At 38.9% G+C, this 24,153-nt stretch overlaps 1 protein-coding gene and 1 pseudogene across 3 annotated transcripts in view; both read left to right on the top strand.

Annotated features, from left to right (window-relative positions):
• The window catches only part of GK5 (glycerol kinase 5), a 79,114-nt gene that overhangs the window by 44,885 nt on the left and 10,076 nt on the right, over nt 1-24,153 (top strand). For 2 of the 3 annotated variants that reach the window (XM_061167768.1, XM_061167770.1), the window contains 5 exons: nt 1,032-1,158; nt 2,506-2,610; nt 16,156-16,250; nt 22,728-22,831; nt 23,741-23,800. In XM_061167768.1, coding sequence (XP_061023751.1) covers nt 1,032-1,158; nt 2,506-2,610; nt 16,156-16,250; nt 22,728-22,831; nt 23,741-23,800 — 491 coding nt within the window. Of the gene's footprint in view, nt 1-1,031; nt 1,159-2,505; nt 2,611-16,155; nt 16,251-16,740; nt 18,985-22,727; nt 22,832-23,740; nt 23,801-24,153 lie in introns of those variants that run through there. The other variant, XM_061167769.1, reaches the window with a different exon arrangement.
• Nucleotides 5,757-6,200, top strand: LOC133074044 (ATP synthase subunit g, mitochondrial-like; annotated as a pseudogene).

The raw sequence follows: 24,153 nt of genomic DNA, 5'->3' as shown, positions 1-24,153 counted from the left end.
CTCTTAGTTGTAACATGTGGGATCTAGTTTCCTGATTAGGGATCAAACCCAGGCCGACTGCATTGCGAGCATAGTCGTAGCCACTGGGCCACCAGTAAAGTCCCTGAGGTTTCTTTCTTGACTATAGAGACTCAGGCCTTGCTTTTAATTTCCTGTAACAGTTTAAGAAGGAGGTATAGAACATCTGACCCTAGATAGACAATCACTCCAGTAGGTGGAGGAGTCAAGTGAGGGGAGGGGAATTTAATTCTCAAAGTACAAGTTCCTTGGAGAAGATCAGTCTTATTCAACTCCGAGTAGGCTCAGGTTTAGATTAAGGTATGGCTAGAAAACTTATTGATTAGTGAGAAAGCATTCTTCATCTGAGTTTTAGTTCTTAAAATATTGCTGTGTATATATATTAAATATATCTACATGTAGTTACATTAGCAAAATGTTATAGGGAGTTCCCTGGTGACCTGGTAGTTAGGATTTGACACTTTCACTGTCATGGCTGGAGTTCAATTCCTGATTAGGGGACTGAGATCCCACAAGCCATGTGTTGTGACCAAAAAAAAAAGTTATAATTTTTCTTTTTAACAAAAATGTATGGTTGGGAAATATATGGTTTTAACCTACATCTACTTATTCACCTATGCTCCTTCTTAAAAGGGAAATTTGTGTGGTCTGTTATTTTGACTAATGAATGAAGGTGCTTGCAAGTTGCAAATAACCAACCTTAGCTGTTTTTTCTGCACATATTTTATTCTGACTTTTGTTATTAAGATTATTCTTATGATCCTTCAAAGTGGTCAAGTAGATTGCCCACTAAAAATTCCAGAGACATGTTAGTTTTGCACATAATGTTATAGTGCTAGGGAGACTCCTGTTATATAGTTGTTGCTATGTTCTCACCAGGGAGTTTGTTTAAAGGAAAAAGAAAAAAAAGGAAAGAAAATATTGAACCATGAGACTGTAGTGAGTAAGACAGTAGAATACAGTGAAATGGAACACTGCTAAAGGCAAAAAGATCTTATCTTTGTCTTTGGCAGGTCGCTGACCAGCAATCAGCCATGTTTGGAGAATGCTGCTTTCAGACAGGAGATGTGAAGTTAACCATGGGAACTGGGACATTTTTGGATATTAATACTGGAAATAAGCCTCAACAGAGTGTTGGAAGTAAGGAGTTAGAATTTATCTTATTTGTTAATGAAATATCACTTTTTTTCCACTCAACTTTTGTGACACTACTTTCCTATTTTATATTAAAGATATTCTCTGATATTTTTCATTATTCTTCTTCGAGATAGTCAATACCAAATTTGCTTTTTTTCTATTAATTAAAAGCACTAAAAAATAACAAGGATTTTATGGAAAAATTCAGAAAGATTAGGATATTTTGGTCAGTTTTTCAAAGATTTACCTTTAACACTTTTTATATTTATTTAAATCATCTTTCTAGGTCTCTAAAGTTTCTTTCATGTGTTGGGATTTATTCTTTTCTTGAATATTTTTGGGGTCGATACTTCTCAACTAGTGATGCATGTGTATTCAGGGTTTCATTCTAATCTGTTTTTTGGCTCACTGTGTGGCATGCGGGATCTTATTAATAGCTCCCTGACCAGGGATGGAACCCCCTAGCCCCTGTGGTGAAAGCATGGAGTCTTAACCACTGAACTACCGGGGAGTGTGTTAGTCACTCAGTCATGTCCTACTCTTTGTGACTATATGGACTGGAGCCCGCTAGGCTCTTCTGTCCATGGAATTCTTTAGGCAAGAATACAGGAGTGGAAACTCCTGTATATTTAGGGTTTTAATAACAACTGCTAAAAATTTGTTCTCCCTAATCGAAGAAATCCTGGAATGCAGAATCCAAGAAATATAGATTGTGTAACTACGCTTGGGAGCACTTGGGGCTTTTAGTCTGAGCCCTGGTCCTCTAACATGGTTACTTAGAGGTGAATTTTAAAATCTTTTTCCTGTCTTTCATCCTCCCTACTGTTCTTCATTTTCCCTTAATTGGGAAAATGAAAGCTAGAAAAATGATCTTTATAAAAATTAAGTGAAATAAAAAAGGAAAATGATCATTGTTTCTATTTAGAAACTGCAGATAAATGCAATAAAATGGTTCTCTAACAAACAAATCTTGTAATAACCATTACTTTCTCAATTGAAATATTGTTTCTGTGTTTCTAGAGACATAGATATGCTTGTAGCTAATAAAAGCTAATATTTATTGTTCATATTCTATGCCAGGCACTAATTCTTTTTCTGTATTAACTACGTTTATTCTCACAGGAGCTCTCCGAGGTAGGCTGTTTTATAGTCAAGGAAACTGAAGCTAAGAAGTTAGAAACTTGTAAAACCACACCTAGAAAATGAGACAGGGCTGGGATTTGAACTCAGGCAGTCTGTCTCCACAGGCATGGTGCTAGTTTTTGAGATAATCAGGTTGCTCCACTGCAGACACCTCTGTGATGAATTCACTCTTTATTATGTGACATATATTGTTTATTTGTTTTTAAGGCTTTTATCCATTAATTGGGTGGAAGATTGGACAAGAAGTGGTGTGCTTAGCTGAAGGCAATGCGGGAGACACAGGCACTGCCATAGCGTGGGCTCAACAGTTAGGTAAGTTGTCTTCTAAATGGCTTTCATAGATAGGCCAGTCCTAATTCAAGACAACCACATGATCTAATCAGCAGGGAATGAATGGATTGTTTGAATGAAACTCAAAATAAAATTACACATGCTAGAAGAAAATATGGGCCTCTCTGATGGCTCAAACGGTAAAGAATGTGCCTGCAATGCCGGAGACCCGGGTTTGATCCCGGGGTTGGGAAGATCCCCTGGAGAAGGAAATGGCTACCCACTGTGATATTCTTGCCTGGAGAATTCCATGGATAGAGCCACTATTTTGTGATGCATTTGTTATCTGTTATCTTTGTTCTTCACTGTCTAGTTAGTCTGTGACTGTGTCTAATCAAAATTCTGAGTCTGCAAAGTTGGATTGCAGTGATCTCTAGAAACCTCCTCTCCCTTCTAGTTGTGACCTGTCCTGGCTTTCCCTGGAGAGCCCTCCTCTTATTCTCCTTCTATCCACTTAAAATATGCTCCTGTTTTTCCCTGGCTGCTCAGAAGTCTTTGATTTCTTTGTTTAGAATAGTTTAAGTTGCCTTTATAATATTCTCAGTGTCGTGAATAGTGTCATGACCTACTGTGGAGGAGCTATGCAGTGTCATGGATAAGAATATGGCCCTGGTTCCATCAGCCTCTTGTTTTTTTGTTTGTTTTAGTTTTTACTTTATATTGGAGTATACAGGTGATTCAGTGGTAAAGAACCCCCCTGCCAATGCAGGAGATGTAGGTTCGATCCCTGGGTTGGAAAAATCCCCTGGAGAAGATTGAAATGGCAGCCTATTCCAGTATTCTTACCTGGATAATTCCATGGACAGAGGAGCCTGGTGGGATTGAAGTATAGTTGATTTACATTGTTGTGCCAGTCTCTGGGCTAGCACAGCAAAGTGACTTCTTTTTACACATATGTACATTCTTTCTTTTAACATTCTTTTTCATTATGATTTATCTCAGGAGACTGGATCTAGTTCCCTGTGTTATACAGTACGACTTTGTTGTTTATCCATTCTAAATGTCATAGTTTACATCTACCAACTCCAAATTCCCAGCCCTCTCTCTCTTTTCCCCTGCTCCCTCTTGGCAACCACAAGTCTGATCTTTATATCTGCACCACAATCTAAATTTAGAACTTCTTTGTTCTCCCTGAAAGAAACCTCCATACCCATTGGTGGTGATTCCCCATTTCACACCCTGCCCCCCAGCCCTAAGCTACTGTTAATCTACTTTCTGTCTCAATAGATTTGTGTATTCTGGAAATTTCATATGGATGGAATCAAACAATATGTGGTCTGTTATAACTGGCATCTTTTACTCACCCATATTTTAGCATGTATCATTACTTCATTTCTTTTTATTGCTGATTAATTTTCCATTATATGCATGTGCCACAGTTTATCCACTCATCAGTTGATGGGCATCTGGGTTGTTTCTACTTTTTGGCTATTGTGAACCATGAACAGCCTGAATATTACGTTTTATTATATTAAATTTTATAAAATTTTAAAAATTAGATTTTGAGAGGATCTGGCTTTTTACTTTGTTGATTTGAACTAAGCTGATTTTGTTTAAAGACAAAAGTAGTTCTGTTGGCAGAAAACAAACAATCTGGAGGAAAATACCAATCTCTGCTTCTTCCTTTCTTTCTTTCTCTTTCTCTGTAAACCTGAACCTGTGTTATAAGCTTAAGATATTTGCTACCAAAAAACAAATGTTTACTTGAAAAGTTTTTATCACTTAAAATCTCTTCTTTAAATGTACTACTTTCAAATTTTAAGTGTTTTTAAGTCAACTCAGACTTATCAGAAATAGAAAATATGGGAAATTCTCTGGAGGTCCAGTAGGTAAGCCTCTGCACTTGCACTGCCAAGGGTGAGGGTTCACTTCTTGGTTAGAGAACTAAGATCCCACAAGCTGCACAGTGCAACCAAAAAAAAACAAGCAAAAAATAAATAGAAAGTATAGGTTACATATCAATATTTTTTCTTTTTTAGTTGTTCCTTTTATTAATTTTGCTCCTTCCTAAAAGATGCAATGGAAAAGCAGGATAATTTCACATTCCTCATTTTAAAAAAATCATTCCCTAGTTTCTTATGACAGCATGTACACGTTGCCAGTGGAAATCATTTCTGCTGCTTTGCTGGCTTGAGGCTCAGTCACTGTGACTCTCAAATGATGAAGACTATTTTCTGGGAGATGGAGCAAAATGGCCCTGACCTAGAAAAGTGATGTGTTTTCAGTGGAGGCATAAGGAGCCCCCCAAAGGCCAGTCCCATCTCTGGCAGGAAACAAGAAACCTTTGGTCTGATTGAAGAGAGAGAGAATTCAGAGTTGAATTATTTACTTTAAAAGTTTTATCATTGACAGAGCTACTCAGTGGTATTTATTAAATTACTGGTATATACCTGTCTGAAATTCATGCAAAAAGTTGACCTTTATTTTAATGTATCTCTTTCTATTCTGAGAATTCACTGTAACATTAAAAAAAATAACTGAATTATGTTCAGGAGAAATGCAGTGTATCAGAGCCTAAATAACCTGGTCATTTCCTTGGAGATGTGTATTCTGAGCCTTTATGTCTCTGTGTGATGTTCTGGATTTGTTCCACTCTGAATGGTGGCTTCCTTCTACCCCTTTTCTGGGTTGAACACTCAGGCTTAGGTGTAAAAGCTCTTCTAAGCCAGTTCCATCTTCATTTTTTAGATTTATTTTCTTAATCTTTTTACACAGGCCAGTTCTCTCTCACTTTCCCCCCTTACTCCTTTTGTTCACTGCCCCATTTGAGTCTGTGGGATCATCTCTTTTTCCTTCTCCTCTGGTCCATCTCTGCTCCCCATCACTCTTTGTTCTATTTTGGTATATCAATCTTAGAAATATGTTTATGTCTTCCTGCTTTTATTCACTTAACAAGTAATTGAGTGCTAAGTACAAGCCCAGAACTCCATGCTAGGAGACACCTAGGAGTAAGACAGATACTTCTTGCCTTCATGAAGGTCATAGTCTAGGAAAGTCTAGGAAAGATGTATATTAAATGAATAATTTGGGAAAAAAAAACAACCAAAAAAATAGTGTTCAATACCAGGAAGGAGAAGTATACCTTCGGGGGGGGTGACATTCACCCAGCCAGTCGGGGCGATGGGCTCTCCGTCCTAGTCCCATGGCCCAGTTTGTCCGTAACCTCGCGGAGAGGGCCCCAGCGCTGGTCAACGCTGCTGTGACTTACTCGAAGCCTCAATTGGCCATGTTTTGGTACTATGCCAAGGTTGAGCTGGTTCCTCCAACCCCTGCTGAGATCCCTACAGCAATTCAGAGCTTGAAAAAAATTATCAACAGTGCTAAAACCGGTAGCTTCAAACAGCCCACTGTTAAGGAAGCTCTAACTGAATGGTTTGGTGGCCACTGAGGTGTGGATGTGGTTTTATGTTGGCGAGATCATAGGCAAGCGTGGCATCATTGGCTATGATGTTTGAAGACCAATTTTTAACATGTGATTATATTTGCTTTATTATTCAAGTGTTCTTGGACCATGTGTGAGCAGACTGCTATTTGAATAAAATAAGACAATGTGTCAGAGAAAAAAAAAATACCAGGAAGGAGAAGTATAAATAGAATCAATGATCCTTTTCTAAACGGAGGGCTTTGCCTGGTATGGGGACTCAGAAGTCTTCTTTAAAGAAGTGATATTTCAGCTGAGCCCTGAAGGAGGAACAAGAGTGATTGGACAGATGAGGGAGGCAGCTGGTCAAGGAGCAGCCCAAGCAGAGAAGACCAGTGAAGAAGGCCCTGAGGAGAGAGGAGCATGGGCCATTTAAGGAACTGAAAGAATGCACTATTTCTTTTCTACAACTGAGACAGTTCACATCTCTGTTGTCCTCCAGTGATGTGGTTCAGGAGACATCTTTTCCCTAGCAGTTTCATTTTTAATTGCTACATGTCACATCTGCATGCTCCAGGAAATCCCCATCAGACTCTGAGCATACATTGAAAGTTACCCAGGACTCTTGTTTACTAGAAATAAAGTAAAACTGATTTCTTCTCTCTGGGTATCTTCCCAAGAGAGATAATAGCCTCTCTCATTAGAGAAGATGAGATAAACATTCTGTCCTCTAGGAACTAATTAGGTGGTGGTGAATGGTTGTATGTTATTCCTAGTGACTAGTGTCTTTGTTCATGGTCTGGCATCCCTCTTGCTTCCTGCTGGGATGACAAACAGTAAGATAAATATGGCTGCAGCTGGAGTGGAGCCTGCCCAGCCATAAATGAAGCCTTGAGCTATCAAGGAGGCTCTGCAGACAAAGGGCCTGTAGAGGACACCAACAGAATGTTACTGGTGAATATACTAGAGGCTGTTGAGGACGCTATAGATGTTCACCATGGATTGAGCCGGCCGAGTCAAGAGCAGATCCCCTCAGCTGTAGAGAAGCAAGAGCTGGGCCTGATCACCCTAGGAGAGCCTGACAGAAATGGACACCAGTACTTATTTGTCTGATTACATCTCCTCCAGGCTGAAGGGAGAGGTCTCACCTTTCTCATAGTTTGAGAAACCCCAGAGCCAAGGGTGTTCATTCCCTTACCTTTCACTGCCTGCTAGCCCCAATAAGCCTAACCTGAAAGAGAGCACAAAATATTTGAGGATACACAGACCCTTGAAGGATGGTGACCAAGTTCGATAAACTACAACAAACTAAATGTGAGATACATATTTTTTTTTTTTTTTGAGATACATATTGATAGAGGAAAGATCAGGGGAAAAAAATATGTGACCAACAATAGTCTCTTTTCTGGAGTATGAAAATGGAATTATGGAAACAGAATTAGGAAAATGTAAAAATTGAAGAGAGAATTGAAAATAAACTTTCCTGAGCTGAAAAAAGACCTAAGTTTTCAGAGTGAAGTGGCTTTACCAAGTTTAAAAGGGTACAAACTAAGACAGTCATAGGTAGATGAATTGTCTGAATCTCAAGAATAAAGAAAAGAGTCAAGATAGAAAGAATAGTTTGTTTATAAAGAGGAGAGAATCAGATCAGCATGTAAGTTAGTTGTAAAGTTTGGAAAGTGGAACTACATCTACACGTTACAGAGAAAAAAATAGTTAGCTAGTTTTCCAGGGTCTGACTAAGACATTCAGATTAAGTACAGAAGGCACATGTCTTGGCCTTGTAGTAGTTCTGTCTGAAGAAATTACTCAAAAGAACTAGAACAGAAAATCTCAAAATGGAGAAAGCAAAGGATGCAAATAAAGTGATTCCAAATAAAAATATATTTTTTCCTGGTAGCAGGCCAGACTTCTCTTTGTTCTATTTTATTTGAGCTGCTCTTATACCAAACTGACTTAAGTTTTCTTACTGTAATGTAAACACATTGTTTGCATACATTAAGAACATTAAGAACATTTGGATATCCTTTTAGGAGACTGAATTGATCTTAATACCAAGAGCCTGTAATTAAGCTAGGCTTTAAGATTTCATGTGTGTTCATGCTTGGTCTACAAAAGAAAGTAGTATTTTTGTTGGATGCTTCAAAATGGTATTCTTTTTTTCTTCCTTCCCATGTGAAGAGCTGACTCATTTGAAAAGACCCTGTTGCTGGGAAAGATGGAGGGCAGGAGGAGAAGGGGACAACAAAGGATGAGATGGTTGGATGGCATCACTGACTCAATGGACATGGGTTTGGGTGAACTCTGGGAGTTGGAGATGGACAGGGAGGCCTGGTGTGCTGCAGTTCATGGGGTCACAGAGTCGGACACGACTGAGCGACTGAACTGAACTGAACTGATGAATGCTTTTAATTCTGTGATGTGTCATTTGTGGGGCAAATTGTTGATCAAGTATAGACAACAAAGTGTACATGTTTTCTGTTTTTCGTTCTTCTTTCTGTTTCATTTATATTTTTGTTTCAAGTCTGTGTAAATCCCTTTTCTCTCTCACACACACACACAGACACACACAACCACCACCACCACCAAACCCTTTTCTCAGTGCCATACTTGGAAAAGCAAGAGTGGAACATTGCAGCTTGTTAAGTAATACAGTTAGAATACAGTATTATGTAATACAGTTAGAATAGTAAAAGGAACAGTAAAAACAGTATTTAAATGGTACTTAGCCACTTGGAAATTTGATATCTTTTCTAAGGTAGCATAGGGCCAAGGAAAGCATTGGAAACACAATTTAATAGTAGAAAGTAAAGAAAATGACTGTAATTCTATAAAAAAGAAAATTAAAAATGATACTTGGAGGAAAATGATGAGTGCTTATTAAGAAGCAAATAAAGAGAAGCATTTTAAATTTCTAAGCCAAAAATGACAAAGCTATGCAAATCATGAAATTGAGAGAGAATAATAAAAAGTAAATTGGTAAACTGATCTCTTTTATTTTTTCTTTTAAACATCTCTAAGCTATAGGGATAACCACTAGACCATTCAGGTATGACCTAAATCAAATCCCTTATGACTATACAGTGGAAGTGAGAAATAGATTTACAAGACTAGATCTGATAGAGAGCCTGATGAACTATGGACGGAGGTTCGTGACATTGTACAGGAGACAGGGATCAAGACCATCCCCATGGAAAAGAAATGCAAAAAGGCAAAATGGTTGTCTGAGGAGGCCTTACAAATAGCTATGAAACGAAGAGAAGCGAAAAGCAAAGGAGAAAAGGAAAGATATTCCCATTTGAGTGCAGAGTCCCAAGGAATAGCCAGGAGAGATAAGAAAGCCTTCCTCAGTGATCAGTGCAAAGAAAGAGAGGAAAACAACAGAATGGGAAAGACTAGAGATCTCTTCAAGAAAATTAGAGACACCAAGGGAATATTTCATGCAAAAATGGGCTCAGTAAAGGACAGAAATGGTTTGGACCTAACAGAAGCAGAAGATATTAAGAAGAGGTGGCAAGAATACACAGAAGAACTGTACAAAAAAGATCTTCACGACCCAGAAAATCACAGTGGTGTGATCACTCACCTAGAGCCAGACATCCTGGAATGTGAAGTCAAGTGGGCCTTAGAAAGCATCACTACGAACAAAGCTAGTGGAGGTGATGGAATTCCAGTTGAGCTGTTTCAAATCTTGAAAGATGATGCTGTGAAAGTGCTGCACCCAATATGCCAGCAAATTTGGAAAACTCAGCAGTGGTCACAGGACTGGAAAAGGTCAATTTTCATTCCAATTCCAAAGAAAGGAAATCCCAAAGAACGCTCAAACTACTGCACAATTGCACTCATCTCACACGCTAGTAAAGTAATACTCAAAATTCTCCAAGCCAGGCTTCAGCAATATGTGAACCGAGAACTTCCAGATGTTCAAGCTGGTTTTAGAAAAGGCAGAGGAACCAGAGATTAAATTGCCAATATCCGCTGGATCATCGAAAAAGCAAGAGGGTTCCAGAAAAACATCTATTTCTGCTTTACTGACTATGCCAAAGCCTTTGACTATGTGGATCACAATAAACTGTGGAAAATTCTGAAAGAGATGGGCATACCAGACCACCTGACCTGCCTCTTGAGAAACCTGTATGCAGGTCAGGAAGCAACAAGTAGAACTGGACGTGGAACAACAGACTGAGTCTAAATAGGAAAAGGAGTCTGTCAAGGCTGTATATTGTCACCGTGCTTGTTTAACTTATATGCAGAGTACATCATGAGAAATGCTGGGCTGGAGGAAGCACAAGCTGTAATCAAGATTGCCGGGAGAAATATCAATAACCTCAGATATGCAGATGACACCACCCTTATGGCAGAAAGTGAAGAGGAACTAAAATGCCTCTTGATGAAAGTGAAAGAGGAGAGTGAAAAAGTTGGCTTAAAGCTTAACATTCAGAAAACTAAGATCATGGCATCTGGTCCTATCACCTCATGGGAAATAGATGGGGAGACAGTGGAAACAGTGTCAGACTTTATTTTTTTGGGCTCCAAAATCACTGTAGATGGTGATTACAGCCATGAAATTAAAAGACGCTTACTCCTTGGAAGGAAAGTTATGACCAACCTAGACAGCATATCAAAAAGCAGAGACATTACTTTGCCAACAAAGGTCCGTCTAGTCAAGGCTGTGGTTTTTCCAGTGGTCATGTATGGATGTGAGAGTTGGACTGTGAAGAAAGCTGAGTGCCAAAAAATTGATGCTTTTAAACTGTGGTGTTGGAGAAGACTCTTGAGAGTCCCTTGGACTGCAAGGAAATCCAACCAGTCCATCCTAAAGGAGATAAGTCCCGAGTGTTCATTGGAAGGACTGATGCTGAAGCTGAAACTCCAGTACTTTGGCCACCTCATGCGAAGAGTTGACTCATTGGAAAAATCCCTGCTGCTGGGAGGGTTTGGGGGCAGGAGGAGAAGGGGACGACAGAAGATGAGATGACTGGATGGCATCACCGACTCGATGGGCATGAGTTTGCATAAACTCCGGGAGTTGGTGATGGACAGGGAGTCCTGTCCTGGCATGCTGCAAGTCATGGGGTCGCAAAGAGTCAGACACGACTGAGCGACTGAACTGAACTGAAGTTACCCAGTGTATAAATATGTATATGGAGAGACAGAGAGGAAAGGAAGAGACAATGAGAACTGTTTCAACTTTTTGTTTTGAAATAATTTCAAAATTGTAAAAATAGTGCAAAAATTCTTATAAACCCTTTATCCCAGATTTGCCATGTTTCAACATCTTGCCGTGACTACTATATCTATCTATTATCCACCCATTCATCTTTCCATCCAGTATGCTCTTGTTGTTGTTGTTTAGTTGCTCAGTCATGTCTGAGTCTTTGTGACTCCATGGACTGTAGCCCGCCATGCTCCTTTGTCCTTGAAATTCTCCAGGCAAGAATAATGGAGTGGGTTTCCATTTCCTTCTCCAGGGGCTTTTCTGACCCAGGGATCAAATCATCATACCCAGTATTGGCAGGCGCATTTTTTACCACTGAGCCACCAGCGAAACCCCCAATATGCTGTAAAATAGATAAATATCTATATAATTTTCTCAGCTCTTTGGTAATAGATTGCATGTATCTTACTCCTTTTCCTGTAGTATTTCACTGTGTTATTTCCTAAGAACAAGAATATCCTCTTACTAATATTCTCCTCTTCCTAATATTCTTAGGAATATCATCTTCCTAAGAACAAGAATCCCTCAAGTGAGATTATTAACTTCAGAAAATTTAACATTGGGTCCAGTACTTTCATCAGATTTACAGTCTACATTCCAATTTTGTCATATGTCCCAATCCTGTCGTTCATGGCAATTTTTTTCCACTACAGAATCCAGTCCAGGATTGCTTATGCATGTGTGTGTGTTAGTCACTCAGTTGTGTCTGATTCTTTGTGACTCCATGGACTGTAGCCCTCCAGGCTCCTTTGTCTATGAGATTTTCCAGGCAAGAATAGTGGAAGGGGTAGCCATTCCATTCCCCAGGGGCTCTTCCTGACCCAGGGATCGAACATGCATCTCCTGCACTGCAGGCAGATTCTTTAGTGTCTGAGCCGCCAGGGGAGCCCATGATTGCTTATAAGTTCCTATAATCTAGAATAGTTTCCTCAGCTTTGCTTTGTTTTTCATGCCACTGATATTTTTGATGAATATCAGTTATTTTCTAGAATGTCTCTCAGTTTGGGTTTTTCATGTCTCTACGACCCCATGGACTGTAGCCCGCCAGGCTTGTTTGTCCATGGGGACTCTCCAGGTAAGAATACTGGAGTGGGTTACCATGCCTTCCTCCAGGGGATCTTCCTGACCCCGTCTCCTGAAACCCATGTCTCTTGTGTCTCCTGCATTGGCTGGCAGATTCTTTACCCCTAATGCCACCTGGAAAGCCCTTTTATGTCTAGATCTAGGTAATGTATTTGGGTTGAAATTATAAATAAGTGATAATGTGTCTTTCTCAGAATACATACCTGGAGATGCAGAATGTTCCTTATTCCTGTTTTGGTTCTGTTAATTTTGTTCACATGCATAAGATATTTTCTGATTTCTCTGTTGTATAATTACTATTTTTTTGTCATAAGTAATATGTTGGTAGATAATTTGCAATTAGGTGATATCCCTTTTTTCACCAAACTTCCCCCACCCCCTAAATTCAGGTTTCATTGATGTTTCATACCTGAATCAGTCTTTACTGGGATGGCTCAAAAAATGGTATTTTCTGGTTCCATTTTTCCATTCTGTTTATTAGTTAACATTCTGTTGTTATATTAGGAAGAGCCCTCCATTTCCTCTGTTATTGTTGATATAAACTAATGGTTTCTTATTTTATTCAGCAGGTTATAAGTTCTAGTTCTTACTTTTGTGTTTTAATTCTCAGTAGTCCCAGATTTGGTCGGTGAAAATCTCCTTAGACTGGCTTCCATGTCTTAGAAATGTCTATCTGTATTCTTTTTTTTAGCATTTGCTTAATTTCTGGCACAACATGATAAATTCATCTTCTGTTTTTCGTACTTGCCATTAAGTTTTCCAGTGAACCCTGCCTCCTTTTAGGGGGAAATGGTATTTAAAACCAATGACTGGGGGAATTCTCTAGTGGTCCGGTGGTTAGGACACACTTTTACTGGGAGGACCTGGGTTCAATCCATGGTTGGGAAACTAAGATCCCACATGCCATGGGGTGCAGCCCCCCAAAATAAATAAATAAAGTGTATAATTTCATAAATTAAAAAAAAATTTAAATATATAAGAACAATGACTTGAGCTAGAAATGTAGAAATGTGTGTGTGTGTGTACGAGAGAAGGGTCCCTGTTTTATATTTTTATCTCCCTCTTTCCACACTGAGAACCCTAGCTTCCAACACAATATTATATACTCATTTGCTCAATCTTTAAATATACACCAAAGAATTTGAATTACTAGACCTATACCACTGCAACAAACAGCATTAAAGATTGTTTGCAGAGTTTTTTCTTTTTTCTTTATAGTAAGTGTATACGGTCAAACCATGCTATTCAAATTTACTTAGATTAATTCTTTTTCTTCTCCCTTCACTGAGTTCATTAATTTGAAAAGAATTGGGTTTATTTGTTTTTGTTATCATTCATTTTTAGTTTTCCCTGCTGCATCCTTTTTGAGCACCTTTTTTTTAGTGTGGAATTTTAATATGATTTCTAAGTAAAATTCGTAAAAGGAACAGTTGACTCCCTCTCCTGTCCCTTCATCCTGTCTTCCTTCCCCTTGTAGAGAGTCACTTCATTGGTTTTTGGTTTATCTCTCCTCTTTGTTTTTGCAAAAACATGAAAATACAAAGTTTTTTCTCTCTTATTCAGGTAGAATGAAAAATCTTCAAAAATCAAGAACAAGGGGATTATTTCTCCACTCTCTGTTCTGTAGGAGACCCCTGACTCCTCCTCCTCAAATCAGAAAGAAAGGGCTTCCTCAGAAGCTCCTCATGATTACTCCCAGTGTGCAGACCCCAGTTTCAGGTTTCACACTGTCCCTGGTTCTAGGACAGGAGATATCAGAGAAAATAAAGAAGAGGAAATTCACTGCCGGCTTGGTGGTAGTCACAGTTCCCTGGTTGGACTGCCTGCTTATTCTTTTGTGTCCTTGGATAGCTCTGCTGTAACCCATCCAGGATTGCATCCAGGCTTCTTAGTTGCATTCAGTGGGAGAGACTGAGTGAAGTCTGTTTACTCCTAAAGACTTGCTGTCAAGAAGCACATATGAGAACAGTTTAAGTAGAAGATTATTTAGAGAAATTCCTCAAGCAAGAACAGAATAACCAGTAAAGAATGTGAACAAACTAGATTTTTTTCCCCCCTGTTTCCTTGTCTGTTACCAAAATCTTTCCTCAAACCTGCCATTTAGTATAGTTTCCACATCTTGATTTTAAAAGTTAGACATTTGGACATGATTTCTTAAATATATAGATTTTAAGAGCAGTATTTTCTTCTTAATATGTTAGTTTTTGAAGTGTTATCTGGACATTTTGAACAAATGAATGTAACTTATGGATCTAAATAACTGTCATTTTGAGTAAAATTTGCAATAATTATTGAGAAGTCCATATTAATGTTAGTTTTATCACACATGCATGAATGCTCAGTCATGTCCAACTCTTTGCGGCCCCAAGCACCAGAGCCCACCAGGGTCCTCTGTGCATGGGTTTTCCTAGTCAAAAATACTGGTGTGGGTTGCCATTTCCTTCTCCGGGGATCTTCTCAACCCAGGGATTAAACACGCATCTCTGGCATCTCCTGCATTGTAGTTTTATCATAAATGTTCCATAGTCTTCTTGTCTTTAATAAATCTTTCATTATTACAGTGTAAGGCCAACAATATTTATTATGACCAAGTGTTGATCCTTGTCACATGATCTCCGCTGTCATTCTCACATGCTTATTCAGGAGTCACTTTACAAACAAATGTATCTGAATGGCCAGTGAAAAGTATGTCAATTTTGTTAGTTAACAGAGAAGTAAGAAATCAAGTTATTGTGCAATTCCAACTAATAGTGAAAATGAAAACCATAGACAGTATCAATTGTTAGTAAGAATATAGAGTAACTGGAACTCTCATATGGCTGACAGGAGCCTTAAATTGGTTTAAAAAAAAAAAAACCCACTTTAGAAAATGATTTGGCAATGTCTGCTAAAGCTAGTGTAAATGTGAAAATCCTAGGACTCGCAATTCCATCCCTTGATATGTAACAACCAGAAATATGTACATATACTTATGAAAAGGAAGATACATGTGTATTTAAAGTGGCCTGTTTATATTAGCCAAAAACTGGAAACTACCTACATATATATCAGCTGTAGAACAGTTGAATGAATTGTGTTTGGTGAGAATGGAATATGATATAGCTATGAGAATGAGTGAAGTACAGCTGCTTGTAACAAAGTGAAGGAAGCTCAAAAGCGTGTTGTTGAACAAAAGCAATTGGTATCTTGATCTTGGTGTTGGCTTCCTGAGTGTATCCACACTGAAAATTCTTCCAGCTTTATACTTAGAACCTGTTTGTCTTCCTGTGTTCATCTTCCTATATTATATACTTCAGTAAAAAAAATATACTAAATTGGATCTTGATTTATTTTTGTTTGTTTTATAAAGATTGACTTTTAGTATATGTATTACCAGCCCTTTATAGAACTCATTAGGATAGTTTATCAGTTGACTGTCTTAGTTGTTATAGGTTAATATGGTTGACTGTTCTAGTTGGTATAGTAGCTGACCTTTTCATCAGAAAACTAGAATGAGTGTCATCTTTAGGAGAATTTTTTTTTAATGCCAAAAAACGCATAGAATTGATTTTTGATCAGCCCAAATATATTTAAGTGAAAAACTAAGGCCGGCTCATACCAAGCCCATCTATGAGGGTTCTCTGTTTCTCTTACTCCTTCCATGGGCTGTAAACCTTTGCCGTGGGAGAACCCACATAACACTAGAGCTGCTTGCCTTTTTGTTGACCCTTCTAAGTGAGCAACCTTTCACATAATATTTGTAATAAATGTTGATGCAGGTGAACACTAGTCATGTAGTATAATTCTGTTTGTCCCTCCCCAACCTCTTCGGTTTGTTTTAGGGTTTTTTTTTTTTTTTGGTTGTTGTTTGTTTTTGTTTTTGCAGATCTGTTCACAGATGCTGCTGAAACTGAAAAAATGGCCAAAAGCTTGGAAGATTCTGAAGGAGTTTATTTTGTTCCATCTTTTAGTGGATTGCAGGTATTTTTTTAAAAGTTAATTGCAATTACAAACATTTCCCTTTTCTTGTTGTTTTGCTGTCTAGTTGCTCATTCATGTCTGACTCTTTTGTAGCCCATGGACTGTAGCCCATTAGGCTCCTCAGTCCATGGGATTATCTTGGCAAGAATACTGGAGTGGGTTGCCATTTCCTCCCCCATGGGATCTTCCCACCCCGGGGATTGAACTCATGTATCAATGTTTGCTGCATTGCAGGCATATTCTTTATTGCTGAGCCACCTGGGAAGCCCCTTCCCTCTTCTTAATCACACTTAATATTATATAACTGCTATTCCCTTATCTGAAACTGTAAGCACTGAACAGAACTAAGGGGGAAAAGGTACTTTCTCAGGCTGAGAAGTTGTGTTTTTTCTTTAATGATTATCAAGCTTTAAGTTTGTTACAGTGTGTGTTTTTTTTTAAACAGTGTTTTATTTCATTTTTATTTTTGGCTGCACCATGTTGCATGCAGGATCTTAGTTGCCCAACCAGGGTTGAACCTCTGTCCCCTGCACTGGGAGCACAGTCTACACCACTGGACCATCAAGGAAATCCCAGAAGTTGTGTTTTGATCTGGCATGAATTCCACAAGAGGGAAGAGCAAATTCTCCTGGCTTCTGCTCAGAACTCCATCTCTGTGGAAACTAAAAGTTGGCAGGTTTATTATAGAATTTTACGTAAGATCCATGGTTACTTTATCATGACTAAAAATAGCCATTTCTCAGTGAGGGAAAATAGATCAGTAAATTGGCATTCTTTACTTAGATGAGGTATACCACTGAGAATTAGAAAAGTAATGTTAAGGTATATACTACACCAATATTTTTCAGTTGTTTATAAGTTTCATTAACTTTAAAAAAAAAATCAGAATTTCTTTTGGTTAATTGTAGTGTGGGATGGTGTTTACTTTGCCTAACTAAAAAGTGAACTCAGTAAAAGGCTTGATTTTATAATATTTAATTTTGTATTTAATTGAAAGATCTGTGATACTGTCTCTAATTTTAGTATATTGTTTCAAAGACTTTTAAAAACTGTTTCCAGGTGTAGTATTATATAAACAAAATTCCTTTTGGGGGTGGGGAGGTGGAGTTAGTTCTGTTAATATTCCTCAAAATCTCTCCACTAAATATTTCCTCTTTCTAAAAATAAAAATTTCTTCTCCTTCTAGTCTATTCTATACTCAAACAATCAGTTACAAGAAACCCCAAATTTAAAAGTTTGGATGGGGACTCCCTTGGCAGTCCAGTGGTTACGACTCCCCACTTTCAATGTGAGGGGCATAGGTTCAGTCCCTGACTGGGAAACTAATATCCTGCATACCATGCATCATAGCCCGGAAAACATAACAAAAACAAGATAAAAGTTTGGATAATATAATGTAGAACCTCGTGAAAAAGAATTAGATAGAATTAGGTCAGGGTAGTTTTAAATCCCTAAAAATACCATATTTTCAAACTATAGTTTTAAACAAGCATTATTTTAATATCTATGATAATTTCCTTCTGTATACTTTATCCTAAAACACTAAGAGGTTATAGACTACATATAGAGACTGCATTGCATCTTCTTCAGAGCAATGCGAGGCACCTGACGATCATCCATGCTAGGACAGGGAACGCAGAATATTTGTCTGATTGAGGTTTGAGGGGGAAGATGAGATGAAGAGTTGTCATCAGCAAATTGAAGTCGCTCAGTCGTGTCCGACTCATAGCAACCCCATGGACTGCAGCCTACCAGGCTCCTCCGTCCATGGGATTTTCCAGGCGAGAGTACTGGAGTGGGTTGCCATTGCCTTCTCCAAGGGAGGGTTTAATTAGTTGACTGTGGATCCTTCCCTTTTTGAAAAACGTGCTGTGGGACCTCGCTGTGACTCTGTCTTGGTAGCTCTGTCTTTAACTTCTCTACCAACTCATATCCCTGTAAAAATAATATGAAATATATAATTAAAAACCCCAAGGTAATGCTAGAGTCCTAAAGATTAGACGACACTATCACTCATATGGTTTTTAATTTTGTGTTGCTCACAGAGTATCCCTGTCCTGGCATGCGTGTAACCTGGCCATGTGTTGAGGTGGGGTGGGGGAGGACCACAGGACAGTTATTTCCTAATGTAAAATGAAACTCTCAATTGGAAACTGAAAGTTAATTCAAGCAACAATAGTGCGTTGATACTAAGCTGTTCGGAAAATAGCGGGGAGATGACTTATAAGCTGCTAGCATCAACAACTAGAGAAAATGCGGGCTAGGAGAATGGAAGGAAGGAAGGGTCATGTATCTGTGATACTGCCTTTGATTTTAGAAAACTGTTACAGCTGCAGATAGTGGAAGGCAGGATATTAAAGGCTCCTAATAACCTCAGGGGTGTCAGCTGAGAAAGGGGCATTGGAGGAACTTCGCGGACAGATGAACCTGTGGGACAGCCACAGTAGGGAACGGGCCAGGAGGGCTAGAGCTTGGGGTTGTACACTGGATGGCATCGATTGGTGCAGCCACTGTGGCTTTGTCTAGGGAGGGGCATGCTGAACTAGAGCACCCCTCACAGGTATCAGAGGCAAGCATCAGTCATCATCTACTTGATGCTGAAGTTACTGTGACATTGGCCGTACGTAGCATGGTGGGCAGGACCTTGAGCTAAGTGCCAGTTTTCAGCAGATGAGTAGGCACGCTCCAGTGAGGGTTCTTAGATTTGCAAGGAACGGGCTTGCTTACCTCCACGCCCCCAAGAGGAGCTGTCTATCCACACACTCCTGAGCATTGGGAATGGAGAGGAGTTAGCAGCTAACTTGGTAATTCTCAGTGTTCTTCTCTGTGGTTTCTGCCTCTCTGTGGTTCTGCTTTTTTCTTCTCCTTACCAGCTTTGCTCTGTACCATTTCTTCCTCATAGCTTCTGTTTATTGTCATTCATATCCTTCAACTTTCTGCCTTTTCACGGCTTGGAAATAAATACAGCCTTCTTCCGCCTTGTGCATCCTTTCCCCATCAGCTTCCTCTGAAGAGTTTCCTCATTCACATTTCCAGGGGAGGACTCTGACTGGGCTAGCTTGTGTTTTCAAGCCTTGGTATACGTTGAGTCAGTTGTGTTCACGCCCTGCTGTTGTGGTGCCGGCAGTGGGATTGGGGCTTGAAACACGGCTGCTTTAGACAAGGATTCAGGTGGTTTGCTGAGACCTCCTCTCCCTGTGGCCAGCAGAGGCTGTGAACTCCCCCTCTAGTTCTATGATGACTGGGATGTCTGAGCCACAGAAAGGTAAAGGGAGATAAAGCATGATGTTGATACAGACCTTAGCAAACCCTGACGCAGAGGTACAGTGGCTGATGGTGGTCATGGGAGACTAGAACAGTGTCCTCCTGGTCCTGGAGTGTGGAAGCCTGAGGACCTGCCACTGAATGCCATTTGTCCAGCCCAGAGCCAGGCTTGTTAGAGCAACCAACCACAAAATCAGTGGAAGACACATCTCAGAGTTACTTAAGGGTTAGGGGAGTTGATTTACAATGGAAGGAAATCTTGAGAAAGCATAATGAAAGAGTTATGAAGAAATTGAGTAGTAGTGGGAAGGGTTTGAATAAGAAATGACAACTAAAATTCAAATTGTGAGAGGACTTCCCTGGTGCTCCAGGGATTTGGACTTCACCTTCCTGTGCAGAGTATGTGGGTTTGAACCCTGGTCAGGGAACTAAGATGCTACATGCCTCACTGGCCATAAAAAAACCAAGACATAAATATTAGAAGCAATATTGTAACACATCAATAAAGACTTTAAAAATGGTCCTCATCAAAAAAAAAATCTTAAACAAAATTGTAGTGGCAGCTAACCTGTGAATATGTACTGTGTCTCGGGCACTGTCATAAATTCTTCACATGTGTTGTCTTATTTAATGCTCAGTAACTCAATAAGGTAGAAAATACTTGCATCATTCCATTCTGAAACTGGGGAAACTGAGATTTGGAGCTGTTCTGTCACTTGGCAGACAAAGATTCTTTGGACAAGAATCCTTGTCTAAAGCAGCCGTGTTTCAAGTCCCAGACCGGCAGCCTCACACAGCCAGTGAGTGACACAGCTAGCTTTTAGGACTCTGAAGTCCAGGTTCTTCACCACTCTGCCAGGCTGTCTCCTGGTGTAGCATAAAATATTCTTAAAATGCTAAGACAACTAGAGCCAGAGGAACTTACTTTTATGGTCTAGATTGACAAGGGTAAGAGGCATGGTGGCATGAACCATCCTGCAAGCCCCCAGGAAATTAGGCTGAAGTTCCGCTGGGGACAAGGGCCTGCTGGGGCAGGTAGTCTGTGCCCCAGGCAGGAGTCTGCTGGTTTTGCTCAGGGAACCACACAGAAATTTGCTGAGTCCTGTTGTTTCTGGTCTGTTGATGGTTCTGGAGAGCTCCCTTGATGGGCTTGGCAGTGATAGATTGAAGGTGTGGCTGGAGGCTGTCTGCCCTGGCAAGATGTGACCAGGCCTTTTAAAAGGACATTGTTTTTCCTGTTTTATCCTCCCAAAGAGAGATTTACTTGGATTAACAAATGTAGGGACATTGTAACCTATAAAGAAATTTTTAGGTTTCTATGGAATTTATAACCCCTCAAGTTGGCTTATTACTAATGGTAAAATATGTTCATAGCTATTTGTACAAAAGTGATTTCAGGCCAGTTCTATCAAGATTTTATGTGGTATATTGGAAGAAGTCATTTTTATGCAGGAAAAAAACCATAGCAAAGGAATTCCCTCACAGTCCAGGGAAATTTCACTGTCAGGGGGCAGGTTCAATCCCTGATGGAGGAGCTGAAATCCCACAAGCCACGTGGTGTGCCCAAAAAATAAAAATAAAAAAATAGCATACTGTGCTGTACTTGGTCGCTCAGTCATGTTCAACTCTTTGCGACCCCATGGACTGTAGCCCACCAGGCTCTTCTGTCCATGGGGATTCTCCAGGCAAGAATACTGGAGTGGGTTGCCATGTCCTCCTCTAGGGGGTCTTCCCAACCCGGGGATCGAGCCCAGGTCTCCCACATTGAAGGCGGATTTTTTTACCATCTGAGCCACCAGGAAAGCCCTAGCATACTACTAGGGACTAATTGAACTGGTTGAGTCTGACCCATCTTTGTTTTACTGTATCCTGTCATTTGGTATATAGACCAGCTTTACTGTATGTCAGCTCTTACTGTGTAAATCACCAACAGGTATTAATCATTGTGGAAAATTATCAAAATAAAATCACAGGAGGAAGAACAGCTAGGTCATGGTAAAGATAAGACGTAAAGCAGAATTTCTTCAATTGAGACATTGGGGAAAGTATTGTTTGCGCGTGGATTCAGCAGATGTGTGTTGATCCCTTGTTGGGGGCCAGGTGCAGTACCAGGCCCCAGAGATACACGTGAACACATCAGATGAGTTTCTGCCTGTGATGCTAACAGTGTGGCGGGGAAGATGCAGTTTCAACAAACACAGATACATGTGATGATAAACTGTGGCACGTGATATGATGAGGAGTTACAGGATCCCATAAAAAATGGATAGTGGGGCACCTGATCTAGTCTCTGAGATGAGAAGTTTTCCCAGAGAAAGCTGAGCCAAATTATGGAAGAGGAGTAGGATTAACTAGTAGAAGGTGTGGTAGAAAGTTTTCCAGGTAAAGGTGTGTCAGGCCCTGAAGTTAGAAGGTGCTTCTGGGCACCATTATTTCCTGACAGCCTCAGCCTATCCCTCCATTATGACCTTGTGTAGGTGTGTTGGAACTGTTCTGCCTGTTTCCTTCCGAAATGGCAAGCTCTGACTGAGAACTTTCTGTTTCAGTTTCCTGTCTCAGAATTGTCTTGCATTTCTGGCGATGCAAAGATGAATACAAACTTCATCTGATGAATGCATAATTCCAGCTCAAGATTATGGCCTTTTCAAGGCACATGTTAGGTTGAGTCATTTCTGATGTTAGTCAATAATACTATGTAAACTAAAAAATAGAGTTTAGTTTGAAAGCCTGACACTATATTGGATATAAATTATGACACTGAAAAACACATTTTTTGCCTTGTAGTTTTCTTGAAGTCTTAACTTAGTATCTTCAAAAAGCCTTTCTACTTAGTAGACAATTTCAGTGTAAACACTTTGCAGTTGGAGAAAAGGGGAAATACTAGCATTGCTTTTCATTTTCCTCATGTATCTAGCTAAGCATTTCATAATTTATTACTCTGGGCTTCAAACCCTTTTCTTTGTACAGGCACAAACAGAAGATCTGACTCACAAATCTAATATCTGTGACTCAACTTTGCTTAAGTCCTATCAAAAAGTTATTTGAATAATTGGCATAATTTGGGGGCTGTCATTTATGTTAAAACTGTCTCTAAATAAGCATTCTTTTTTTCCTAAAGTGGCTATATTTTTATTATTTTACTATGATATGCTTTCACGTCTATAGCTATAATTTATAGCAATAATTACATACTTTTATTGTCTCTTACCTTAGGCTCCATTAAGTGACCCCTGTGCATGTGCCTCTTTTATGGGTTTGAAGCCTTCCACCAATAAATACCACCTTGTCCGAGCAATCTTGGAGTCTATAGCTTTCAGGTACTGGAGCCTGCCCTAAACTACCCCCTCCTCATACAGTACTGCTGTTTCCTTTTATTAATTTCTACTAAACTAAATTAAATTTTTTTCTTAATTTTAACTCTTTATACCTTTAGTTTTCATTCATACTCTATATGGCCCAGCTAGCTCAGTCATTAGAGCATGAGACTCTTAGTTCATACTATATGATATAATCTGTTCTTATTGCTATTTGCTATTTTTTTGCATCTCTTTTTTCCCACAATTAATAGTACCACTACCACTTTAGATTTGATATCTGAAAATTGAATGATTTTTAAAAATAAAATTTATTATGAATAAAAAATTCAAAATTTGAACTTTGAAAAGTTTTTGTTTTCTCATTCATGAAGGAGAATTCTAACAATGCTGCTGTGATACTCAAAGATTGACTCACCAAGATTATTCTTTCTGTATATTCCCTTTGGTCTTTTTGTTATGGGTCAGGTGTAGCTTATTAAAATTAAGAATGCAACTGTCTTGAATGGATCTAATGGAACACTTGTAATGTTTACAGTTTCTCTGATTATAAAATCATTATTTTTTATATTTTATGATTTTTTAAAAATTCCATTTATGATGTGTCATCCATACCTATTAAATGGATACTTGCTTTACATTTGTATTTGCAAGAATGGTAATAGATTAAATTCAGTTCTGAAAGAAAAAGTATGTTCTCTTGTATCAGAGTGAAAAACAGAAGGCCCTGAATCTCTTGCTTATTTGAGCATCAGTTCTTGATGTCCAGTTAGCATAATATAGTGTTTTCTTTTGCATATTTTATAAATATCATGTAAATAAAACCACAGTTTCTACTATTCTAGATTGGAAAAAATAAAAAGTTATTATGATATGAATTGCCTCTAAGTAGTTTCTTTGTTTTTTAACTAGAAACAAACAGTTATATGAGATGATGCAGAAAGAGATCCATATTCCTGTAAGAAAAATTCGGTATGTACACTTTGTTTCTAAGAGATTTCATTAGAAATTAGAAATCAGTGCTAGCTGCTATTGGTATATTCATCATTATGGTTATTCAGGATTTCAAAAAGAACTTATGCTTACTTTCTTTGCAATGAAATTCTTGGTCATAGGAATTGGAGAGGATGGAAAGCTAATTTTGGATTTAAGGAAAATATAGACCAATATGGAATTTGAGAGGCTCTTAGCACCTATATGTATTTTATAAAAATCTTTAATGTTTCTTTTTTGAGTGTGTGGGTATCCTTTTATCATGGAAGCTTCATGTATTTTTTGCCGGAATGTCCAAATGAATTTTTATGTTAGCTTAATTCACTTGGCCA

This window comes from Dama dama, chromosome 19 (genome assembly GCF_033118175.1).
Source record: "Dama dama isolate Ldn47 chromosome 19, ASM3311817v1, whole genome shotgun sequence".
Taxonomy (NCBI): Eukaryota; Metazoa; Chordata; class Mammalia; order Artiodactyla; family Cervidae; genus Dama; species Dama dama.
Note: the sequence above shows the minus strand (reverse complement) of the source record. Positions and strands in the feature narration are given on the sequence as shown.